Raw genomic sequence first — 26,630 nt, 5'->3', positions numbered from 1 at the left:
ATATCAAGCAAATTTCTCTGGGGAGGGCATTCCATAGATTAACTCTATGGCTTAGTAGACCCTCTGGTTATTATACTTGCTTTTTACTCATGTGTCAGTAACATTGGACACTAGTCAAAACTGATTTGTGTTGCAAGCTGACAAACATTGTATATATTTATACATCCAGAAATTTCAGTTCACAAAATCAATCCGAAAAACTTTGGGTCAACTTATCCACAGATCAGTGTAACTACAGGCAGTCCCAAAGTTACAAACATCCAACTTACAAATGACTCATAGTTAAGAATGGGGATGAGAAAACAGGATGTGAGAGAAATCTGGGAAGGTAAATTCACTCCTGAAAGCATTATCATGGGGAAAACACGTCTCCACTGAAGCTTTATCTCCAATCCTTGTTTCCACAACAAGCCATTTTTTTCAAAATCCAATTATCACAGGGACAGCAACTGAGGTGAAATCTTCTGAACAGGGACACAGACAGCAAAACAAACACCACTGTGATGTGTTAACCCTTCCTTATGCTATCCAAAGAGACATAAATATAGATGTATGGCTGGAGTGACACTTAAAATGTATCTGTTCCAACTTACAAACAAATTCAAATTGAGAACAAACCAACAGAACATATCTTGTTTGTAAATTGGGGACAGTCTGTACACCGATCGGTGGAAAAGTCAACTCTTATCAGAAAAAGAACCATTCCTTTTTCTGAATAGGGTGGAGAAAGGTGAAAGCTTGGTCCATCTCAGGAGATCCTAAAAAAAAGCATCAGACCCCTATATCCTCTCTGTCTTGTTGAATGCTTGGGCAGGCAAATGGCGGCAGTGGCTCTTTGATGCATCCTCTCAATGAAGTGCCAGGAAAGTAGAGGAGGCTGGTACTTTTTTTAGGTTCTTTCACAATGAAGTAAACTCTTACCTTTCACCATTCTAAAAAGAGAAGGGGATGGCTCCTTTTTAAAATACAGGAGTCAATACTGTGTCTTAGCTTTTATTTTAAAAGGGTCCATCCTCTTTGCTGAGCACAATGGCAAAAGGCCCTTTTCGGTGCCAGAGCAGGGAAATGGCAGTAGCGAGAGGTGAACACTTAAACCATGCTGGCACTTACCTCTCTCTGCAGAATGACCCTTGAATTATCCATGGGTCATATAAACATCTATGATTTTTGCTCCAAACCTTGTCCTCAACTTATGCATGAAATCAACTTATACATGAGTATATACAGTACATGGTAACAAATCACACTGAATTAAAAGACCAATATGACGATAACTGTACCTAACAGCAAGAAGCTTGGCTGGTTTTTGATAACGCTCTCCAGAACTAGTAGTTTTTATTATATCCTTAATATGTCAAACAACCAACAACTGTAGGACTACCTTAAAATGTTTGAAAGTGTGCGTACAAAATAAATCACCCCAATCCCAATTCAGAATTCAAAGAACAAAGATCTAAGATAATGAAATGTTTGTTTATTATTACATTTTAATTCACTGCCAATTTTCATTCAGTTCAAGCAATAGCTGCTGAATAAAAATCTGTAATTTGTAGCTTGCCTCTAATACAAAACTGAAATAAACAACATTTGCAAGGGCTCAGAATCAAATTGATTCTGAAAACAATACAGCCCCAAAGGAAACGCACTTGCCAATAAGCATACCTCAAGAGGTCTGGCCTTACAGAAGTTATTTTCTCAACTTAATTGTTTCTGCAGAGATCTCCAACACATTTAAGTATCCAAGAGCACTTAAATTTAAAGACCTCCCCAAGGCCCAGTATTAGTCAGTATTTGTATGTGTATGTGCGTGCATAGGACAGAGAGCAAGCAAAATTCTTCCTCTTCATTATTTTGGCTGAATATTAATACTTGATGATCCAAAACGGTGGGGGAAAGCATAACATATAATACTGGCCAAGTAATACTTAAACTTATTGGGCTGCCCTTTATGCTGAGAAGAAAAAATAGCACCACAAATACAAATGTGCTGTAGTAACAGAGCTAAACACAATCAGGGGGAAAATATGTTCTTGAAGATACAAATTAGTGAATTAAATAAGATTTAAAAAGTTGTAGCACACTGATGGAAACTGCTTTATGATTCAATTTTAACCATTAGTTTCACTGCATAATGTGTGCAATGTAGTTTGCTCCCACCTTAACAAAATGTAAACCCATCAAGGTAATCTCCAAGCACTTTCTCAGCCCTGAAGGCAGGCTTCCGTTTCAGTTTCACTGCAGTTACCTACCGGCTACAGGTATACCTCAGTTAATAACGCTGATGTGTTATTAACTGAGGTATCCCTGTAGCCTGTAGGTAATTGCTGATGGGTAAATTCAAAGCCACTATTCTCTCTTCATATAGGGGTTTTTTTTGTTCAGTCTTCAACCTATGTTTGGATAGCGTAGACCTTCATGCAAAGTGTGCCTTCAAATACACGAGTTTCTGTTATGTGGCCACCAAGAGTAACATGGGACATTGGTGAGGTATTCTGATTGATCAAAAACATTTCCTCCCAGCACCAAAAAGAAAATGTACTCAGCAGAAATAACAATTGTAGAAGTTGTATCTGAAACATGGTACTAGTGCGGTAAAAATGTTCCAAAATATTGTGCTAATGACAGATGTCTAATTCAAAATTAAGAAATTAATACACTATAAGTTTTGTGAAAAAGTAAAATTAATAGAATGAGATTAACCATCAGATTACATTCAGTTGGTGGTAAACTTGGTTTTCACCAAACACCTATGCCAAAGTTCTACTCAGAAAAGAAAAAGTCAGCCAAGAGAAAGAGAGAAAGAACTTGGAAGAAAGTAATAAAAGTTAACTGCTTAACCTAGCAGTCAGGCGCCATGGTGTTGTAAGACTTTGTCCCATTTCAAAAGTCAAGTGTTCCCAGAGTGCCACACTTCACACAGTTTATGATGTTTTGAAGTGCTACTATTTTCATGTGAGAAGAAGTTGCTTTAATGACTTTCCATTTGGAAAAAGGGTCAGGTCACACAGACGAAGCTGATGTTGTAAGAACACTGCGGCTTTCCCAAGTATTGTACTGGTCTTTGCCCTTTATTCAAGTTTTAGTATTTCCAAACCAACTTTCTGGACCCAAATGCTATACTTCAAATTTTCACCATACATTTTCATGGTTTATCATTTTTAAAAATTAGCATAGCTCCGATAGTCAATATGCTATTGCACATCATTGCCTAAAGTTAAGAACCAGTGAAAATTTCACACCAATATCTTCTAAAATGCTGACTAAAAACATGTACCAAGTCAAATGAAAACAAATCTAACAGATTTCAGATTACTGTACCTGTTTCATTAAGATCAAGGATTACTGTATTTATTTAGGTAGGATACAGAATTTAAACATTACAGTATTTTATTCCACTACAAAACCAGCACAGTCAGAGCCCCCATGGTGTAGCAGTTTGAGTATTCGAGATTCCAGAGACTAGGACTTGATTCCCTGCTTGGCCATGGAAACTCCATGGATAATCTTAGGGAGTCACACATTCTCATACAGAGATGTTTCCATAAGTTGGAAACACCTTGAAGGCATACAGCAACAATTAATTACATAATAGATTGAATTTTATTTAGTTATCTCATCTTCATAACTTTCTGCAACGATTAAAAGTCTGGAGTCTAACTTTTTGAATGTTTGGTTCTAGAAATACTAAGATGCTCCAAGAGTGTGAAAAATTAAACCAAAAGGCTCAATCAAGTCAATGAATTATTGAGAGCTTAGCAATCAAACTGGTCTACATTAACCATGGTGGGAGATATTTCATTTCAAAATCAAATTGGTTTAAACTCATGGTGGTGGGGGGATATTTCAATTTGTTAATATTTATGTAAAGCACCAGTTAATGGTTAAATCTTGGATGCTACCACTCATTCATTTTCATGATCACCTCTCACTTCTGGCCCACATAGCTACCCTATGAAAAAATGAATCCATAATTTCTCTATTGGATATATATGTTAATTTTTCTAGTGACGGAGTATAAAGTGATGTGTAACATGGAGAAAATATTCAACTACTTCTTCAGGAAGAAGTCGCTACAAGATCTCTCCCAACTCTGCCTAGCACATGAGTTGTCTAAAGAGGAGGACCAACAAAGGGAAATGTTTACTTCTGGGGAATGCTGCTATTTTTTAAAAAAACAACAACTTTTTTGCCATTCTTCTCAATAAAACAGATTTTAAAGGAAAAAAGGACTGCATGTGAAGAATGTGTACAGAAACCTCTCTGGTCCCAAGCAGCTCCTAAAAAGCCCCTTTCTGTTGAAGTCCACAATGAGCAATACTCTCTGGGAAGCACAAAACATAATTGAGGCAAATCTGTGACCACACAGAATCATGAGTAGAAAAAGAAGATAAACATGAGGAATGTTCATTCTCTCTTAAGATACAAGCACATATGTTTATTTCATAGTGTTCTCTTATCCATGTGGACCAGATGTAAAGGATAAATCCACACACTGCCTTACAAAAGAAAACCAATTCTTCTCCCAGAATATATCTCAGCAGCAACCACAAATGCATAATCTCCCACCCACCCTAGTTCATTCACATTCTGAATGGAAAATACTCAATTATCACATGGCAACACTTATACTCAGCTGAGGCACAAAACACATTGTGGGAAGTGTCTGACAGTCACCTACTGAATTGGTTAGGTGATAGAATAGATGAACTAAAATGTTGAAGGAAGATGCCTTTCACATAGAGAAAAATAATTGAATTCTATTAAGTTGCTGTACATTTTACCTTCGATATTTTTTTTCCTAATATGATCTTAGCTCTGGGAATACATATATGTCTTCGCTTATTGATGAAGTAATGGCTGAATGTTTAATACTATGTCTATCTGGACATAGTACATCCCTGATGATGTAACTGAAACATGCAACCTTGTAGGTAAAGAATCAATGCTCAGGCAATATTGCTACTATGGGAGATAGTATTAATGCCAACTAAATTATCTGCTCAAAATGTCTGCCTTAAAAGGTAACTTGGGATAGTTATTTTGCTACTAAAATGTTTAGAGTTCTCATTTTCTTATTTAATAATTACTTATGTCTATGTTTTTTAAAATAAGATTTTACGCATAACTTGTACGATAACTCATTATTTTCAATGTCTGGGTTCCCCAACTTGACTTACAGTATGATTTGTCAGCCTACTGCATGTATATGTGCCTTCAAATCACCTGTCCATGTAGGGTGACCACATGAATTTCATAGATTTCTCAGGTAAGGAATACTTAGAGGTGGCTGCCAATTCCTTCCTCTGAAATATAACCTATAGCATCTGGTATTTGTTGTTAGACTCCAATATAAGAACTAACCTGAACTGACTCAGCTTAGCTTTAAAGACCAGACAGGATCTGGTGCCTTTAGGATATCTACGCTACTTGGCTTACAGCATATATTGGGTTAATTTGATGGATTGTAAATTTGACATAACAAGCCCCATTCGTTCAATAGTTCACCTATAGTTAAGATTAACATCAGATTGGGTCCATGGTAACTTTAAATTAAATATAAGGGATGTTGAAAAGGAGACTGATATCACCACTCTGCCCTGCTTGTGAACTCCCCCATGGATCTTAGTTTGTGCCTGAGGTCAATGTACCATAAGTCTGACCCCACTTGGCAGTTTTTATGATCTTTTAAATCTAAGTCTACTTAAAAGGACTACTGCTAGCATGTTTGATAAGTTTAGATACTATCCGACAATGCTCCAGAATTTTTTTAAACTTGACTTAGGAATGTTTGAGGTTTTTATTGCAGATTTATATTAATCTGACCTGAAAACTAAATGAATGTAGTAAACAAAAGTGATTACCTTCACTTGTTTCCTAGTTTCAAATTCACAAAGAGCACCAGGGTCACAGTTCAAAATCCTCATCTGACCCACCAATTATTGCCCACTTGGGAACTGCCATCTATAGGGTCTCCATTTTATTGTTGTCAACCACTGACATTACAGACACAGCTCCCAGTGGTAAGTTTAAAAAGAGAACGTAAAGTTTTGTGGGTTTCATTGTTTCTAGTAGTTCCATCTCACTAAGATTTCTAGTGTGCAAGACTTACTGATCCTTATTCTATCTTAAAATTTTAGTACTTTTTGAAATAAAACTTGAGGCAAGCCACTTATTTTAATGCACCATGAACTTTAGGCTTCTGAACACTTCCAAGAGTTGTGTGTTCTTGTACAATGCTATGGCTCATAAATATCTATGGAAGAACATAAGCAGATATTTGCATGCTTGGAAATATTGAAATGAGAGACAATCCATTTATCTGAATATTCACTTTTGGTAGTTGTGTGGGTGATATTTTTCTTGCCATTGTACTTTTACATCCAATTAGCCCTTATATTCTGGAAAGCCTAATTTCTCAAGAGGGGGAAACAAAGACACATTAACCTAACAAAATGTATACATATTTCCATTGCAAGAATTATCCTAGGAGCCGAAGCTGATACACTGGAAAAACTAAAAAAGTTGAAAAGCCAGATCTGTTTCAGCCTATCCAAACAAAACCACCAGATATATCACTGGAGCCCCTGGTGGTGCAGCGGGTTAAAGTGCTGATCTGTTGAGCTTGCTGACCGAAAGGTCAGCAGTTTGAATCCAGGGAGCAGAGTGACCTCCCACTGTTAGCCCCAGCTTCTGCCAACTTAGCAGTTTGAAAGCATGCAAATGTGAGGTACTGCTTCAGTGAGAAGGTAACAGTGGTCCATGCAATCATGGACCTTGGAGGCGTCTATGGACAATGCCGGCTCTTCAGCTTAGAAATGGAGATGAGCACACCCTGCACCCCCAGAGATGGACATGACTAGACTTAATGTCAAGGGGAAAACTTTACCGTTATTTATATCAGCAACATCTTAGCAAGCTATTAGGCTGTGAGCACAAACCAGTCAATACCAGGCCCTTGCAACACCAAGAACCCATTTGGTCCCTGGACGCCACTGATACAAATACACTGCCCTTGAACTGTTCCGTCCTACTGAATGACAACAGCAACTGTGCTGTCCATAGCACGACTGTCTTTATAAAGACAACTTTGATATGGACTTGGGAAAAGGACATTAAAAAGTAGGAATAGAGCCATTTCCTTTTCTCATCTGCCTCAGCTAATCTAGTTAATTTTATATAGTGCATCAATATGCATAAAAACTACAGCTAAAATGAATGAGTTAGCATCAAAGGATTCCTCCACCTTCCTCTTTTAACCTTCATTTTCTTTTTAACTGCAATTGTTCTTCCATACTTTTCTAAACACCAAAAAAGTCCTTTTTCATATCCTCAGTGCTTCATATATCAAAGCTACAGATAATGGCCACTATATAAATAATTCTACTCTATTCACAATTACTCTAATTTTTTTAACACACCTAGAGATAGACAGCCAGAAGAGTTCCTCAGGAAAACAATTATCATCCTTTTGACTGTTCTATGAAATCCAAACTTTTGCCATCATCTGAAGTCTCAGAGCTATTCAAATGTTTAGAAGTTACAACCCTTAGGATGGGTAGAGCAAATACATATTTTGCCCTATATGGTATGTCATAATACAATTTGACTGCCAACTGAAAAAAAGGTGGAAAAGGTTCAGCTATATTTTTTGACAAGTGACAGACAGCTCCCGAAACAGAAAGCAATAGATTTCAAGTCTCCAGAGTATCGCTTTCAAATATGTCAATGTTCTAAGGGTGGATCAGTTTTCCCTGCTATAGGCATCCTGCTGGGAGGTGAAGTCCCAAGAAAAACACAGAAATCTGACAGCAAGCCTTTGAGGTGGCAGGAACTGAAAGAGGTTCAAAGACAAGGCTGGTCAGTGGGTAGCACCTCCGAGCACCATGGAGGTTAGAGGTTAGTAAAGCAGGAGCCACTGTCCAATAAAACAGTGTTTAGAGAACCCACTCAGCAGATAAATTGAGGATCTGTTTACACGTTTTCCAGCTTTTAGAACTACACACTGATGCTTCCCACTGTGATTTGGTACAATGTCTCCTAGCATTTCTCTTAGTTGGCAGATGCCCTGGGTCTAGACCTGGCCAGTTGAAGACACGACTGGAAACTTTAATCAGTATCTAGCGTCACAAGCAAATAAATTTTAAAAAAACTGTTCAATGTCACAACATCAGCCCTTCTTAATATTTCTCATTACTCCATACGAAGACCAAAAGAATGGGAAATGTAATTTGAGTACAAATGTCACACACAACACACAGTATCAATTACAAATATGGAGACTGCCATATTTCTCTTTCATAAGACAAAGCATCTTATATTGGAGAACTGTCTTTTCTTTCAGACTTTTCAAAACATGACTTCTACAAGGATCCCAGTTTCACAGGATTCAAGAACCTCTACGGTATTGCATTCTTCCCTAACTTGGTGGTTTCCTATTTCTTCAAATCCACAGCATAGAAGACTGAAGAGTGTGAGAACTGCGATCTAGCTACACTATAGAGAGGACAGTGATGTTTGACTCAGTGGCAGGGTGACTGCCTCTAAAAGAGTGGCAGCCTAATTGTCTGATTCATAATAAACATGGATAGTAGTAGTGAGCATTTGCTGCAATTATTAGTCGCCACCTTAGTTTCATATTGCCTTCCTTAAATACTCCCTCCTATCATGATGCCTCTTTCTGTGGCCCTGGCTGTTTTGGAAGCAGCAGTGTCATGGTCTTGTGTGCTGGTGAGTACAAAAAGCTGGTGCTACTTGGAAGTGAGCAAAGTATGGCCTCAGACTTAGAAGGCTCAAAACTGAATAAGGTCCATGGGAAGTGACGGGACATGAAATACCATCAGAGGAGAACTTATGCATCTTTATTAATTAACAGTCCTAAAACCCCATAAAAGGTGAGGCATTAAACAAATGCATACATACACAAATACAAAGCATCGACTGGATTTCATTAAACAAATACATACATGTACAAACGATAAAGCATCAACTGTGCTATCCAGAAGGATCTGACATTTCCTCTGGCCAGTTAAGCCCCCGGGGACATGGACTTGTAGCTGAATATCTGATGGGGCTCAAATGGCTAGCAATATTTGCAGAGATCCTCATCAGTTACGTAGGCAGTGTGTTTTATATATTACGTGTAAAATTATTGATGCTTTGCTCCACCTACACCTACTGTTGCTAAAACTCCCACTCCTACTACTTCCGATCTTCAGTCCCTGACTTCAGCTCAATCTGCTTGTACACAATTTTGCAGATGTATCAGTGAAAGCCTATGACTTCCTACTAAATACTGTTCTTGGACTTCTTCTCTATCACTCCAATGCCTTCAAGCTTTTGGAAAATGGAAATCTCCAGAACCTTTTAGAGATTTTATGATTTTTGGAAAGGATGACCTTGTCAGAAGTCACAATCTTTTGAAATATAATGCCATAACCTCTTGGTAAAAGCATGACATGTTAGAATCATAACCATTGTGGAAAAATTGCATTCTCTCTCGCTCTCTCTCTCTATATATGTATATATACATACACACACACACATACATACACACACACCTACACATACACAGAGAGAGAGAGAGCAAGCAGAGTTTTAGAAGTGTTCTTTTAGCTGCCACAAAAATCTACCCTCCCTTAAAATATATTTTCCTTTAAATCATGCTCTCAAGAGACAAAAAAAAGCAGATTTCTTTAAAAGTAAGATAGCTGGTTTACACACAACTCTTCATGTATTCAGCATACATGCACTTTGCATATGAATCCAGTTACAAGTAGATTTGAAGTCATTTTTTGTGTAGGTAACACAGGGCATTCTTTCTCAGAATCAGTAGTCCATAATCCAAAGCATCTCTCTGTTCTGAGGGTCTAATAGAGTGTCTGTCTAGTCTCTAAGCATACAGTTCCAGCATTGAAGTCTAAACTGTACTGTTTCTACAGTCTTCTAAAGGCATCTCTGTTTCTAAAATGGAGTCAGAGTCCTGAACATGCCCAATTCCGATCACATGGTCTGCAACCCCTCTCACAACAAAGAGGTTAAAGAAAACTGAAAACCAGTACACATGTATACAATAGAGTAAGCAATTCTATGCATAACAAATAACTAGTGGAGATTTGAGAAGGTTGCTATTTCCAACACAAGCACATTCGTGATGTTACAGATGATCACCTCTGCTACAAAGCCAGAACACTTATCGAGCCCACTATCCTCTACTCTCATGAAATCAGAGGCAATAGTCTAAAATGGAGGTCATTTAGGCCTTCCACTAATGTAGTCAATCTTGACACAAGTAATTAGTGAAACCAAACTCTATTAGCCAAGACAATTTTTTATCACAACTATCACATCTAATCTTAATTGTATTATTTATTCAACCAAGCAGCACTACTCTAGGAGTGCCCAATCAGTAGAAAACAAAATATACTCTATGGAGGCATTTTTAAAAATAGGAGTTTGGTGAATGCCGAAGATTCTTCAGCTCCCTTTACTAGTCCGGGCAAATATCCAGAGGGTCTCCACCTCCCACACCTCTTTCCCTTAATGCCTGAGTCAACGATCTCTTGACAGAAAAAGGAGAGCTTCTGCCTCATACATCTGATAAGATGGGAAAGTGTCCTGGACTGACATTTATGAAGGAAGAATTCTAGAGAGGCAGTCTGGGAGGATTAAAGTGGGGTTAGGCTCTCAAGTCACACAATCTAAAATACTGCAAATGGCAGATGGATAAAAGTTCTTTTCAATGTGATAATGACTCTAAAAAGCCCTAAGACAGAAGCTGGTTTCCTTCATTGGGAAGGTGGCTTGTCAGAAGTCAAATATACCCATTAAAACTCTTCTAAATTCCTAGTATTCCTAGTATTACTTTCTTAATCTTTTAAAATTGTGTACATTCCCACTGTCTCCCAATAATCCAAAATGGACTACAGCTTGAATGGAAGTAAATACAATGTTTAAACATTGAAGGAGGAGTTAGTGTGCTGGTCATATCCTGGACATATTTTTCTCTAGCCCATACCTTGCTGCTCCTCAAAATCCATTTGGTACAGACCTCTCACCCCTTTCCCTTAAAAAGAAAAGATTTCTCATGTCTGCACATATTGGCTGGACCCAGTAATAGCTTATATAGCTGTCAACGAACTGATAAGAGCCAAAATTACTCCACAGAGAACTCTTTAAAGAAGAGCCCAAAGCGGGCACATTAAATTATGAGGGGGAAGGGGTCAAAGAAGCCACCTACTCAATGCTGTTTTAATGTGGCATTAAAAAGAAATAAATTATTTATTCTTGCAAATGTCTGATCTGACCTGGATACTAAAGCCCACTTTGAGGTCAGAGACACTGAAAACCAAACGAAAAATGCTGCCCCTGCAGTACCAGAGATGGCTTTCTCGTCAATAAAAAAGTCAGAACGAATTCTCCCCTTTCAAACAGGATTGGCAGAAGAGAAATCTCTGGGGTTGCTATCTGATTAAGCTTGTTTTACAGTACATCTTGTAAGGGACTTACAGACAAGTAAGGGGGCTGAATCTGCATTGGACCCAATCAACTGGGACTATCTTCTGCATGAGTCCCATTAGAATTAATGGAACTTGTGCAGAAACCAACTCTTATGCAATTCTTATTTTCTTGACAGCTTGGATGAGACTGCTGGCTCCAGGCACCATACATTGTTTATCATCAAAGAACACATTAAAAACAAACATCTGAATTAAAAGAAGTTTGATGGCGGTGGCAGCTGCTTCTACAAACAAGATGAAACATCAGTTGGTGTTTGTAGTTGGAGGAGGCACTAAAGCTCTCTGGCTGAGAATTCTGGATATCCCTTCTAAACCATATATTCCAGGATTCTATAGGATCTTGCCATGGCATGTGAAGTTAAATCACTGCACTGTCATTGAGCATTATTAAAGGGTTCAGAGTCACTCCTCTGTTTTTTAATCATATGCTGCCTTAATGACTGACATCTTCTCCCTTCTGGCCTTCCACTATCAATAGTGTCTCTCTGCTGCAAGTACTTTGCTTCCCAAATTATTCAATTTACAAGGCTATTTTACACTCATTTTTGTATTTGTCCTGCACAGCTTTCTTTTGCATTCCTAAAGAGTTCACCTTGAGACAGTCACCATCTTTCAGCACAACACACAACACAGGGTTGCTGGGAGGTTGACTAAAAGGGAAAAGAGATAATCAGGTTCCTTGGAGGAAGAACAGGACAAAAACCAACTACTTTTCTGCTACTTATATCCAGTCTTTTCTTTCCAAGTTTGTACACTGAGAATTCCCATTTCTGTTGTGATGCAAGAGATTTAGCAGAACCAACATTTGAGATGTACTGTACTGTAAATTACAGTAGTATACTATATACACTGAGAGCTATCTGTAAACTTACAATTCATAGCAGTTCCTGCTTTCAAATTCTATGTGTACATAATGTAAGGCAGGGTGAGACTGAGATGATTGCTTACAGTCTTTTTTTTTCTTAAGAAATCAGGCTGGCAACAGATTTGCTTAGGCTGACATGGGGTGGTCTCAGAAATCCATATGTTCATCCAGCTTGCTATCACTTTCTTAAGTTCAATTGCCTTATGTCTCTTCCAAGTGGCAAGTCTGCTGGGGTTAGATAAAGCCAGAAGAAAACTCTGGTTTCTGTAAAACAAAAAGGAGGGGCTTCCAGGAAAGAAAGAAAAAATACAGACACATATGCTCTCCAAGCACACATGGACACCATATTTTTTATCCTTTTAATGCATAACTGCATGGGATTAAGCATGAACACAAATCAGCTTGCAGTCAGAGATGTGTCAAAATTTCAGGTGGGTTTGGGGCCTTGTTTAGCCTAGCTGATTATGAAAAGTGGAGATTGCTAGATCTGCCCAAGGTCTTACTGCAAGTCACAGAAAGAAGATGAAAAAGAGAAGGAGGAAGCTCAAATCTCTTGATTCCCAGATTTCAATCAAACTACAAAAATCCACAGCTTCTCATTTTTGGTTTATATACCACGTGTTTTTCTGGCAGTTCTATAAAGTAAAGTCATGCTGCATAACGTTTGCCTACCTAATATCCAAGCACTTTTCCTGGGGGCTAAAGTAACACATGAATATATATTGAACACCCATCTTAACAGAGATGACTTAATTCCAATACAGTATGGAATGCATTTTCCTCTCAGCAGCAGAAATTTACAAAGAATATTTTAGGATTGTCTTCACTGCAAATCTATGCTTTTTCTTGATCAAAGGGTTGTTTTACAAAGGCTGTGTTAGGGCCATTCTAGAACCGTTTTAATCACAACGATGATCAAAAGTTTCTACTAAAAATTGAATGCTCACGTTGTCAGAAAACTGCATACTTCACTTTTCCAATACATTATGTACTTTGATATGCAAGCAACAGAAATTTCAATAAAGTTGTCAATGAACTGCCAAGCGAATGTTCAAGCTATGACAGTTCATAGCAACAGCAAACCTCACTCTAGTTTTAGTATTTTGTCACTCAGTAAGAAATCTTGATATATAATTATGCATTTTAACACCAATGTACACTATTTTGTATGATTATTTATGCAGCACAAATGTTATAAAGGTCTATCCAATATATATGGGTCCATATATTTTCCTACACTGGCTTGCTAATTACCAACAATGAGCTCTTACTGGTCAAATATCCACTTAAGTTAGGACTATCAATGACATTTTAGACACAAAACCATGTGTGATGGTAAATTAAGATCAACTTTCTCAAACACAAATACTCATATTTATTTTTCCTATATTCTTCTATAGTACTTCTCACCTAAATTACCCAAATTTATAAAGCATTTTCATAAATGAATGAACTACGTTTATTACGCTCGTACAGTTTTATGTAGGGGGTCCTCCTCTGGAATTCATCTGGGTTTCACATCTGAAGCTCTATTAATCCAAGTATATTACACTGAAATTACACATCTGGACTAAAAGAGTACAGATCTCCTGCTGCAGAAATATATACTCAAGAATAATTTATCATAAAGGGCAGAGTAAGGGTTTGTTTTTTTAAAAAACAGTGTGCAGGGACAAACCAACAACACATTATTTATTTGACACAGATTTGGAATTTAGAATCTTGAGACGATGAAAAAATAGAAAAATGCAGATAAGCAATGTGCCCACAAATTAACTACTTTAAAAGTAGCCAGGTTTACAGAGCAAACCTGACTATCTCTGTCATTAGTTTTAGCCAAAAATATGAGAGCTGCACAACTAAAGTTTGTTCTGTTGTTGTTGCAATTCCGCACAGCAGTCCGTCAGTGATAGCACAAGACATGGGAAGATAGCTGAGAGTTCTCTCTTTATAGTATTGTAAAGGCTTTCTGCACTCACCACATCCTTCACTATTCATAGAAGGCACAGTGTCCCTGCCATGTCCTCCATTGCTGCAGAAGGAAATGCAAATACCTGATTCTGTATGAACTTCACTCAAGCAAGCTCTACAATGGTTTGGTTCTGACAAATCTGGACAGACATGACATGTAAGAAGCCAATGAATCTATATTCAATCTTTTAGATGTTGCTCCACTCCCTTCAAGCCAGGATTTTGAAACCAACTTTGACTGTAACATATTTGAAACCATTAACCAAGATTCCTAGCTTGGATGTTATGGAACATTTGAGGAAATGTGCTTTCCTGGTTCGTCCACTGTTCACAAAAAGTGGGTGAGTGTGAGTCTGCACATAATGGGTAGCAAATATCACTGGAAATAAAAACAGTGTATACACAACAGTAAGCAACTGAGCAAGTGCAATGCAAAAGTAAACTAAAAGGTGGGGGCATTAATTATGAAGAAAATAAATGCTACACGCTGATATATGTCAATTCTACTATGCAATAGCTGGGAAGAAGGATACAAAACTTTACTGTAGAAATTAAATGACAGAGTGAACAAATGTTGGGGATTTAAATACCTTCCAACTACAGGAAGATGATATTTTCAGTTCTTCGAACCCAACCAAAACAGTCACATGTACATTTATTATCTTGGCCCTTATTTATTTATTTATTTATTTAAAACATTTATGTTCCGCCTTTCTCACCCCGCAGGCAACTCAGGGTGGAGCACAACATATATATGGCAAACATTCAATGCCGGGACATAAAACCATGAATATATACAAATACTAAAATCACTTATATCCACATTAAGAGTTGCTTAAAAACCATCCCTTCATCACACGTAGGCAATGCATGAGCATAGTCTTGTATTTAGAATTCCCTCTGCATTTTTTACTCAAAACAATCCTTGAAGAATTCATAAAAATGACTTAATCAAACTTGTTTTCTGCTTCCTTGGAGACTAGGACGCGGAACAATGGCTTCAAACTACAAGAGAGGAGATTCCATCTGAACACTAGGAAGAACTTCCTGACTGTGAGAGCCGTTCAGCAGTGGAACTCTCTGCCCCGGAGTGTGGTGGAGGCTCCCTCTTTGGAAGCTTTTAAGCAGAGGCTGGATGGCCATCTGTCAGGGGTGATTTGAATGCAATATTCCTGCTTCTTGGCAGGGGGTTGGACTGGATGGCCCATGAGGTCTCTTCCAACTCTTTGATTCTATGATTCTATGAAACCTTAATACTTGCACTGCACCACAGAAGTGCATCTTTTTTAAACAATCAATGATGAAAACAGGCAAGAAAAAAATTATATTTTTGCCAAACCACTGTGCCTGAGAATCCTAAGCAATCGCTTCTCACCTTCACCCCAGTCAAATCTTTGTGTCAAGGGCCATCTTTAACCTATCACTTCATTGTGAAATAGCTCCATGGCTGGAGGAGGAAGAGGAAAGAGAGAGCAGAGAAAGAAGAGAAAAGGAAACAGCTGTTGAACAGGTGGTGACCTTTTTAACCCAAACTATGAATGTGATCCAGGGATGAGTACTGTTCCATCTAGGCTGGAGATTATTTTCCAAATATGTATTTCACACAATTATTACACACGCAGCCATGACTCGCTGGAGATTCCACAGATGTTTTTATATGAAAATCTGGTGATAAATAGACTGACAAAAAAGGAATTGTGTGCATTCTGTGCACAGCATGACAAAAGCAGAGTGTAGCATAACCACTTGCAAGGTGTGTTGGGGGCTACATATGTTTGAACAAAAAAAACTACTCCTAGGACTAAAGGGGGAGGACCCCCCCCCCCAGATCAATAAGGACCTAAATTAGTTTATGCTTCTATCATTTTTTGCTGCAAAACTTAAATTTCCAGCTGTAATAAATCTTCCTGGTCATATGGGGCCACAATTGACTGCAGAGGTGGGGCACAACATAGTTAAAACACTTCATAAAACATTATGTAAAATACATATATTAAAAAGTATTTGTATGAAATACATATATTAAAATACACAAAACAAAGATTAAAATACAGTTAACACAGCACACGAGTTTCACATTTTTCTACCTCCTCACTTTAAAAAACCACCAAAACATTGACCTTTTCAATATTTTTTCTTGTTGTTATGTTACATCGAGTAATTTCTGGTGTATGGTGATCCTAAGATTAACCAATTTAGTCCGGTAAGGGACTGGAATCTATAGTGAAAACTCACACTAGCTTCTCTAATAGCTATTTAAAGCTGATCGAGTAGTTAAAATACAGAAGTATGAATGATTCAGAATGTTTTAATTCCAGACATCTAAAACATTCCAATATGAAGAAAAAAGTAAGGTATCAATAATTGATACCAACTAAGATTCTTTGCTGGTATCTATAATCCAACAATATAAACAATACTTTAAATATATATTTCTTATATAAACACTAAAGTGAGTAGGTCTGTAGATTTCATTTTAAAATGGCACATTTAGCATCAACTAAACAGACAACTTTCCACTTTGACAAACAACTGGAAGGAGAAGGGGTCCTTTTAAGTAGTTTCACAGAATGACAATACACACTATAAAGAAAAGAGTTCCTTTGACACAAGTGAACTTAATCCAAAATAAACAACATTTACTTTAAATACTAATTAAACAATTAAGTTAATCATGTGGTTTCCATGTCAACACGATTAAATCTTACTTAAGCTACCATTACATTACAATACCATTACAGGCAAATATTTTTAAAATACTGCAGAAAATTTAAAATAATGAGCATTTAACTTAAAATCACAAATGATTAATACAAGTGAATTAGCAATTGTATTTAATACTTTGTTTTTGTTATGCTTTATAGACATAGATGGCGGTGGTGACGGCCGACAGGGAGCTCTGGCGTAGGCTGGTCCATGAGGTCACGAAGAGTCGGAGACGACTGAGCGAATGAACAACATGCCAGAACCACTCATAATTTGCCCCAATATTAAAGAGAGGTTATTTATTTGTTTAAAAAGAATAATCCAGGGAACCATTTGGAGATAAACAATTGTGATACTATAATGATGTCATAAAAGCAATTCTGACGTAGACTGTTGCAGCAGTCCAGTGTGAAATATTGTTACTTCAAAATTTCACAGTTACTTCTTTTTAAGGGTACTATAGATCCAGAAGAGAATAAGTCAGAGATAAAGAAGTGAACCTGTAATTCCAGAGCACTGATAAATGTGGCTCTAATTTTATTCTACTATATTTGCCAAACCTTGCACCATTCATTGACTTAAAGTGAAAACATCTATAAATGCATTTTCAAATTGATGTATATATACATTTGCAGTTTTGTGTATTACTGTAGCTGCTTCAGGTTATAATTCAGACCCTGGTGACATCTGACATAAACACAGGACTAAAATTAGTCAGCCTGTTGAAACGTGCTGTTGTATTTGCTGCAACAATCGATAACACTAATCTCAATATTTAACAAGCATGGATATCAGATCACAGTTATAAAATTACACACAGCAAAGCCATATTCCCTCTACTATGCTAAATGGAAAGGTAATATTTTCATGCCTCTTGGTTAATTCATAATTTTGTCTCCGACTAGCAAAAGTCAGAATGAAGAAAGGGAAGAGAGACCTCTTCTGGTGGTTTGTTTTATCTGCAGTGTCTCCCACTGAATCACATGAACAAATTTAAGTATATAAATTAATTATTTCAAAAATGATCCAAGCATACATCAAAATTTCCAGGACTTGGATAGCAAAACTCCTACAAGTTCACAAGCCTGGACTTCAAAGAATGTCATCCTATTCTTATCCTAACATTCACGTATCTCAGTATCAGCAGCCAGGATGCTAACAGAGGCCCATTACAGAGAGAGGCCAACCCTTCTGTTTAAGGAGCTCCACTGGCTGCCGTTTATTTTCCGAGCCCAATTTAAGGTGCAGGTGCTTACCTACAAAGCCCTGAACGGTTTGGGACCACCCTACCTGCGAGACCGCATCACAGTCTACGAACCCACACGCTCACTCCGGTCATCAGGAGAGGCCCTGCTCGTGATCCTGCCCGCGTCGCAGGCGCGTTTGGAGGGGACGCGGGACAGGGCCTTCTCTGTGGTGGCCCCCCGCCTCTGGAATGCCCTCCCGAAAGATCTCAGACAGGCCCCTACCTTGGCGGTTTTCAGAAAGAACCTGAAAACCTGGCTGTTCCAACGTGCCTTCTCAGATTAGGAACCCCACTACCAAAGCCCAGAAGCACTTTAGTAGAGTCAAGATCACCCTCACCGCACACTGCACTTATATTTTAATCCCATATCCCTCTGACACTTCAGCACTTTTAATTCTGTACCCTATTCCTGGCCGGCTCAGTTTTTAATAATGTCCTGTTGTACTGCTACTGTTATTGTTTTCTGCTTTAACTGTTTTATTTGCTATGTATTGTATTGTTGTATTGTGTTGGGCTCCGGCCTGTTGTAAGCCGCATCGAATCCCTTGGGAGATGCTAGCGGGGTACAAATAGTTATAATAATAATAATAATATCATACATTCCCTAGAACACCACTTACCAGAATCTCAATTGAACGAATTAACTATTTATTTAAAGTGGACATTAAAATCATTTATAGACACTTTGCAAATTCCTCATTTAAAAATATACATTAAAAGTAATCCTAGTGTTGATAACTAAAAAAAAATAGTGTAAATTCAACTGTAATGTGCTCAGAAAGCACAACATTCAGGGTTTTCAAACTAGCATTGGTTTTCGTTTCATTTTTGAATTAACGATCTAATATTTAAACACTCAGACATGCTTTGTCACTAAACTTTCAATTTCATGAATTCTCTTATTGCATCTATAACTCATTTACCTTGTTTATCTATTCATTCAATATCAACACACAGATGCTCCTAGAACAAGAATCTTCTTCTATGACTCTGACTTTAACATGAAAATCCAATTGGGTTACAACTAGTTTTTTATATGAACATGCATGTAGTGCACAGAGAAGCAGGTGCCTCAATGCTTTATGGTCATAGACAAAATAATTTTAAAATCATTACTTTATTTATTAATATCTACTACAATCTTAAAATGTATCTAAGGTTTCTGTTGATAAGAGATGCCTGTTGATAAGAGATGCCTTTTGCTTCTGTACTGCCAAATCCTGCTGAGCCTAAGTGATCATCCCATCAACAAATAAGATGCAATGACCAAGGGTCCAATTTTTACTCAGATTTTAAAAGAATCTTTATATAATTCTCCTCTGAAGCCCCTTTTGTTGTGATTTTGCTCATCACTTGCAATGACCAAAGTTCAAATATGTCTCAACTGCAAGTCCTACTAAATGGGCAAATGTAATTGCTCTCCAAATTGTTGAAGATAAAGGCAGAATTTTCATCTTACAAGGGAAATAATGTGGATCCAAAAGTAATACTGAGAAATAAGTCCTAATAACTTCAGTTTATCTGTTTTGCATAATCCATTCAACAACATGCCACTATCAGAACATTCCCTGAAGTACTTAAAATCTACAATATGGAAATATGCAGAACATTATGGCTTCCATTCTAACATGTAAACTCAAGACATGTAAACTTGGGCTTTGACTCCGTGGGTCTACTGTACCTGTCTTTGCATCTCCTCAATCTGTCGCTGGGGTATGCTATGAAGGATGCTGTACATCTCAGACATCTTCTCTTCAGGTATCACTACAGAAGCCCTAGTTGCAAAAGTATTGAAAGAAAACAATTATAATTTTAGAAAATAGCAGAGATATGAATCTACCTGTATTGGCAATCTCTCCATTACAATCATGTACTTCAAAGAAAGGTAAGTAAAGCATGGATCCAGACCTTGCCTCCCATGGACAGAAAGGACTACACATTTAGGGGCAGTTTATTCCAATAGTGGATTGAAGCAGATTATTTCTGCTGATCTCTCCTTAGAACCACCAGAAAATCTACTCTGAAGTCAAAGAACACCCCCACTCCCTCTGCACACCATGAGATGGATGGTGTTAGAAGATGTGTGGGTCATGGAATTAGCCCTCCACTTCCTTTATGCTCAGCCAGAATGTCTAAAGGAGAGCCTCAGTCATTGTGTGATCCAAGTAATGAGAGAAAACTCTGAATCCAATTCAGTGTCTTCTCAATTCACAGTTAATTAACCAACTAAAATGGAAAAATGTTTCTCTAGAGCAAATTTGATGAGCTGAAGGAAAAATGGAATATATGAAAAGCACGTCATATGTAGAGAAAGGCTGATCCAGTAAAATATTAAACCTCTTGCTCTCAAATATACCACATAAATATACTTTGTATGAACACCAATGGGTTTCAGCCTATACAATTATATGAACTGCAGCTTTTCCCCCAGTTGCAGTTGTTGCACACTCATGGAGTGTGTAACTACTAAGCACATAATGAAATAGATAATATACCTCTTCCAGTCCAGAACTTCAGAGAAAGGTAGAATGTAAGAATCAGCAATGACAACAGGGATGCAACCAGCCTGAAGAACATCACTCAGCACAGCTTGTCCCAAGCGGGCCCCACGTAGAACAACACAGAATGTGGCTTCCTGTTAGCAACATGCATCAAAATACACATGGTCAGAAAAAGCTCCTCATTACATTCTGGCAACATGGAAAAATTTAGCTGAACCTCTCTTGATTCTGTTATTTCAAATAACATTTACAATAGAAGAATAATTAGTACTATTATTACCACAGTGATACACACCAAGCTAAAAAGGAGTTTCTAGTCCTATGGAGCAGGTATTTGTGATGTGTAGTACCCTGTACTGATAAGGGGATATCATCCCCTCTCAGTTTTTCTGAAAGTCACAATAGTGCCAGCGGATGTATCCTTTTAGATTTTGAATGAAAAGTCTTCCTCTTTTTTTTCTGTGTTTATTAGTTCTAGATCAGAAGCTCTAAATTTTAAAATCAAAAACTATATTCTAGCAAACCTTCCTCAGGGAATGCTATTTATTTTACAGAGATTCTCCCATTGAAGTACATAAGTAGCACCTCCTGGAGAAAGCAGGCAGATGCCCTTGAAAACATTTTGAAGTATCACCAATGAGCAAGTATCTAGGGTTGCCAATAAATTGATCAGAATTAGAAGCCTTTTAAATTATTAAAATGGTGTTCCAAATAAGCTAGATATTGTTGAATTGAAAACACTGTTAACAATCACCCAAATGATTGTTGTGGGTAACATGTTAGAAGAAACATCCCTTGCCTCACTATTCTCACTAAGAGAAGAATGCCTTTTCCAGGTTTATGTCAGTTTTGACTTATATAAGCATCAGCTAAAAAACAGAAAAGAAAGGACGTTCTTCAAACAATAATTTCATTCTTATGCAAAGTCATACAGACTGAATAGCTCAATCAACCAAAATTCATATTTAATGTGCCCTAATTCTGTGACCCAAGACTGGTCAAGTTTTTCTAATGTGCATCTATAGGTACTTAAATTTACATGAGCTTCTACACAAAGGGATTAAGCAAGGATTCGGCCTTGCCAGAAGAGAGGAAACATGTGTCCTAGATATAAAGCTGAGTTACTTTAGGTACGAAAGTAAACTAGGGCTTTTAAATGCAGCAGATACAATCCTGTTTGTCTATTTTAAGAGAGCCTAGCAATATTGTGAAAGCTAAGTATCACAAAGCTCAATTATGAACTAGTATTGGAGCAAAATAAGGTAGTCCTACATCAGAATTTCAAATTTTGTCTTGGATTACAATAGTTGATCAGTTGTAGAAGCCACATTCTATTCTTGCAAGATTTCTTGGAATATTTATAGATACACCACAACACCCACGCTTCATTTAAGGAAACCAAAATTTAAGGGGATGCTGTGTATATTCTGTATCACATTAATGTTCAGTCCCTGTGATAGGGACTGTACTTTTGTGAATAAACCCAAAATAGTTTACAAAATAAGTGTTCATACTGTTGATGGGCAACTGAGAAGACTGTAAAGATATCTATTGTGATAAGACAGGGGAGAACTTTGCTGATGATGGGTGTTCTGCTTCATAGAGAGGACAGGAGATTTATATGAAATAAACTCTCCTGTTTTCAATTGGGTTTAAAAACTGTTTGTTTAAAAGGTCAAAGTGTGGAAAAAATCATAAGATCATCCTTCACAAACAGTGCCAAAGCAAATCTAATTCTGACATGTGCAATCAATTATACAATGAAATGCACTTGCTTCCACCATCAGGCTTTGGTGGTTTGATCACAACTGATGGTGAGCAACATATGCCATATAGTTTTATTTTGAAGTGAGAGAGGAAGAAAAAACTAATTCCATTTGACCTGCTCAAACTCAGTATTAAGGGAGGACAGATTGGGTCTCCACTTATTTTAATTGTAATTAAAAAAATGCTAGATTGCACCTTCATCCAAAAAAAGTGGATTCCAGAGGGCTGTACAAAAAAAATACACCAGTAGTAAAATAAAACGCCCTTCCAAAACCAAGAAAGCCATAGTGTTCCCTCAATGTAGCATTTTGCTCTTCTCCACATGCTCTGTTTCCTCCAAACAATATTCTTCAATAACAGTAACTAATCATCAATGCAAATACAATAGAGTCTTGCTTATCCAACCTTCACTCATCCAACATTCTGTATTATCCAATGCAGTCTGTTTCCCACCTGGATCCACAGCTGTTTCAATGCATTGCAATGTTTTGGTGTTAAATTCGTAAATACAGTAATTACTACATAATGTTATCATGTATTGAACTGCTTTTTCTGTCGATTTGTTGTAAACCATGATGTTTTGGTACTTAATTTGTAAAATCATAAGTAATTTGATATTTAATTGGCTTTTCCTTAATCCAACATTTTTGCTTATCCAACGCTCTGGCGGCCTGTTTACGTTGGATAAGTGAGATTCTACTGTACTTGTTAACTGACCTTCCATTGACAAAGAATATTTAAGGCTGAAAAAGTAGTAAACCTCTCCTTAAAATAATCACTGTAATCCACTAGAGGCCCTTCCACAAAGAAAGAATATCAAAGCAGAATAACCCCCAATATCTGCTTTGAACTGGAATATCTGAATCTACACTGTCTTATATCCCAATTCAAAGCAGCTAATGTGGGATTTTATTCAGTCTAGGTGTGCTTCCCCTGACATCACAGTATTACGTTACATAAGCATACAATATTATAAAATATAACATAAAGAACAAAATATCAGAATGTCACTTAGCAGGTTTATAGAGCCTCAAAAAGAAAGTGCTAGTTTCACTGGAGTAAAGGGGGAGGGGGATTTAGGAGAAGAAAGTACTCACACATGGATATACATGCTCTTCTACCCAACTAACCATTTTCCTGTCTAGACCAAAGTTACTATAAATACATCTCCACACATCATCACTGTTATCAGCCAGACATTCCAAAGGAGGATGCAGAGTTCTGTGAAGGAAAGTATTTTAACTGTCTCTGTACAACAGCTTTTTCTAAAACAGACAAAATTATCTTTAATGGCTACTAAAAACAATCCAGCCTCCCTTTGGTGAAAGAAACAAATAGAAATAAATTAATCTGACGAGAGGGAAAAAATCAGGTTATTCTTTATTTTCAAACTTTTAATATCATTCTTATGCCACCACAGAGAAGTTCCATCTTCTTCGAAATGTGAATACAGAACTCTTTATCTCCTGTGTAGAAACCCAGAGGTTGAATGTCTGGTACAATATGAGATGGGGAGCAGCAGTTAGAAGCAAAATGGCCAGTGTCCTCCTAATCTTACCATACTCCCCACCATATGAACTACTGGAATTTGACAAGAAATCACAGAAGTCCTTTAAAACAGACAGGAAATGATTGTTTTAAAGTGTTCTATAGAATTTCAGTAGCAGCCCCCCCCCCCCCCCCCACAGCAGTCACCTTTAAAGCAAGCACTTTCCTACTTGCTATGAAGATGTTATTCCAGTATGCTTCCAAAATTTAACTGAATTTTACTAGTGAAATTAAATGGCAGTTTAGGGATGTCCCATGAGCTAGAAATATGAGCTTGGGGTTTTGCAGGCAACCTACATACTAGCTACCCTTACTGTAGGTGGTGAAGGAGAACAAAATATATCAGGTTTTCTTTTCTTTGCCTGATGAAGAAGTCCTGAGGCTTGCTTCCCAGATTATAGTACTGCAATATGAAATCTAATTTCAAAAAATTAAATTTAAAACATTTTAAAAATTAATTTGAAAAGAAAGTATTTCCCTGTGGTAATGTTTGTACATCTGGAAATGCAAACATAACCTACAAAAATCTTCACAAATTACTAAGTATGGAGATACCAAAAATAAAAACCCTACATTAGTGCTCAATACAAGGGCAAATACATGCAGTAACATAAAGGATATTACATATGAAAGGTATTCACTTCCAACATCCTCCAATGTGAACAGACAATGCCATGAAAGGAGGAAGTCTACAGTATTTGAATGGACAATGCTCATTTCCAGCAAAGCTGGAAATGGAAAAAAATAATCAATACTGAAATCTGGTTGCTGTTTCACATATGTCTATAAACACAGTGAACAGCAAAGTAAATATAAACTACAGAGATGCGAGAAATCCAGTTCCAATTATGAAGCTTTCCTGGAATTTATGCCCAGAAATTAACTACAAGGTGCTGCTAAAAAAGCATTTGGAAATTACTCTCCTTCCCAGTTATATCTTTAAAATTTTTCATTAACATGCTATCTGCCTTAATTTTTTCATATATTCATTTCTACTCTAATTTTCTTTGCGTATCACTCATATTAGGGGCCGCGGTGGCGCAGCAGGTTAAAAACCGCTAAGCTACAGAACTTGATGACCAGAAGGTTTGAATCCATGGGATGGGGTAAGCTCCCATTTTTAGCCCCAGTTTCTGCCAACCCAGAAGTTTGAAAACATGCCGTTTCAATGGGAAGGTAAAGGCACTCCATGCAGTCATGCTGGCTACATGACCTAGGAGATGTCTACAGGCAATGCTGGTCTTTCGACTTATAAATGGAAATTAGCACCACCCCCAGAGTCAGATTCAACTAGACTTAATGTCAAGGGGGAACCTTTACCTATCACTCATACTGTATAAAATTGTTGCTATTAGGTCTAAGTCTCTGGACAGGGAAGACAAGGAATTAAAAATTCTCCTGTTTAACCCACAAACAGTCTAGACCAGTAGTTCTCAACCTGTGGGTCCTCAGGTGTTTTGGCTTACAACTCCCAGAAATCCAGTTAGTTTACCAGCTGATAGAATTTCTGTGAGTTGAAGGCCAAAACATCTGGGGACCCACAGTTTGAGAACCACTGGTCTAGATGAATTATGCAAGTGTGCTCATTTGCAAGATCTAAAACTTCATTTTGTTGCCATTTACTTTTTCTAACCTCTCCAAGCCTTATTACAGATGCTTAGATGTCCAATGGCTCCTCAACACTTTAGTTTCAGTTTCTGGACCTGATCTGTCTATAATTGTTAATTCAAAGCATACTTAATTTTACTGATTGGTTAAAGCATCCAGTCTAGCCATATCCTTTTTAACTTTGAAGACATTCGACAAAAAGTAGCCAGTCTACCATACCAATTTAACTAAAGCTGGCCCCAAAGCATAATCATAACCACGGAATTTTTTATTTCCATATATTCAAAGCAGCCAAATTGTCACTCATGAAGCAACTCTGGATCCAAATGAGTGTGTTTAAATCAATGAAATGGTGTAAGACCACATTAAAAATACTATCATGTAATCAAACAAAAAAGTGGTAACAGCAATAAACATTACCTGAAGCACCTGAGGATAATCAAAAATCTGATTATTATGGCAACGTTTACGAATAAATGGCATTCCTTCTGAGAGGTTTGTACACTTGTCTAGGATCAGCACAGATTCTGCATTCTCTGCTTGAAGAGTTTCCAATTCAGTACGATATTCAGGATGAAGGGCCATTTGAGATGAGAGAAGGAAATACCTGCAGGGACTAAAGAGAACAATGAGAAACTGTAAATCCAGAAGTTTTCCCACTAGATAATACAGTTTATGCTTCACTTTATGCTGATCAACTATTCAGGCTTCGTAGCCTTACAGACAAGCTCATAGGAATTTCCCCTTCCTTAGCATTTATAGAGTTGACAAGTTGAAATTTGGAAGCAATGAATCTTTGGCAAAGTAGAGTTGAGTTGGAAGGATTTGTAAACATGTTATATAAGGAACCAGCATTAGACTGTAAATAATAATGTACAGTAAATACAGTGAATTCCATTATG

At 37.4% G+C, this 26,630-nt stretch overlaps 1 protein-coding gene across 2 annotated transcripts in view; it reads right to left on the bottom strand.

Moving 5' to 3' along the window:
- EXT2 (exostosin glycosyltransferase 2) overlaps positions 1 to 26,630 on the bottom strand; it is a 94,036-nt gene that overhangs the window by 49,203 nt on the left and 18,203 nt on the right. For both annotated transcript variants that reach the window (XM_060764396.2, XM_060764404.2), the window contains exons 5-7: positions 26,149 to 26,344; positions 20,800 to 20,939; positions 19,986 to 20,079 (exon numbers count right to left, since the gene is read on the bottom strand). In XM_060764396.2, coding sequence (XP_060620379.2) covers positions 19,986 to 20,079; positions 20,800 to 20,939; positions 26,149 to 26,344 — 430 coding nt within the window. The remainder of the gene's footprint in view (positions 1 to 19,985; positions 20,080 to 20,799; positions 20,940 to 26,148; positions 26,345 to 26,630) is intronic.

Source organism: Anolis sagrei, chromosome 1 (genome assembly GCF_037176765.1).
Source record: "Anolis sagrei isolate rAnoSag1 chromosome 1, rAnoSag1.mat, whole genome shotgun sequence".
Lineage (NCBI taxonomy): Eukaryota > Metazoa > Chordata > Lepidosauria > Squamata > Dactyloidae > Anolis > Anolis sagrei.
The sequence above is the reverse complement of the archived record's forward strand: the minus strand, read 5'-3'. Positions and strand labels throughout refer to the sequence as shown.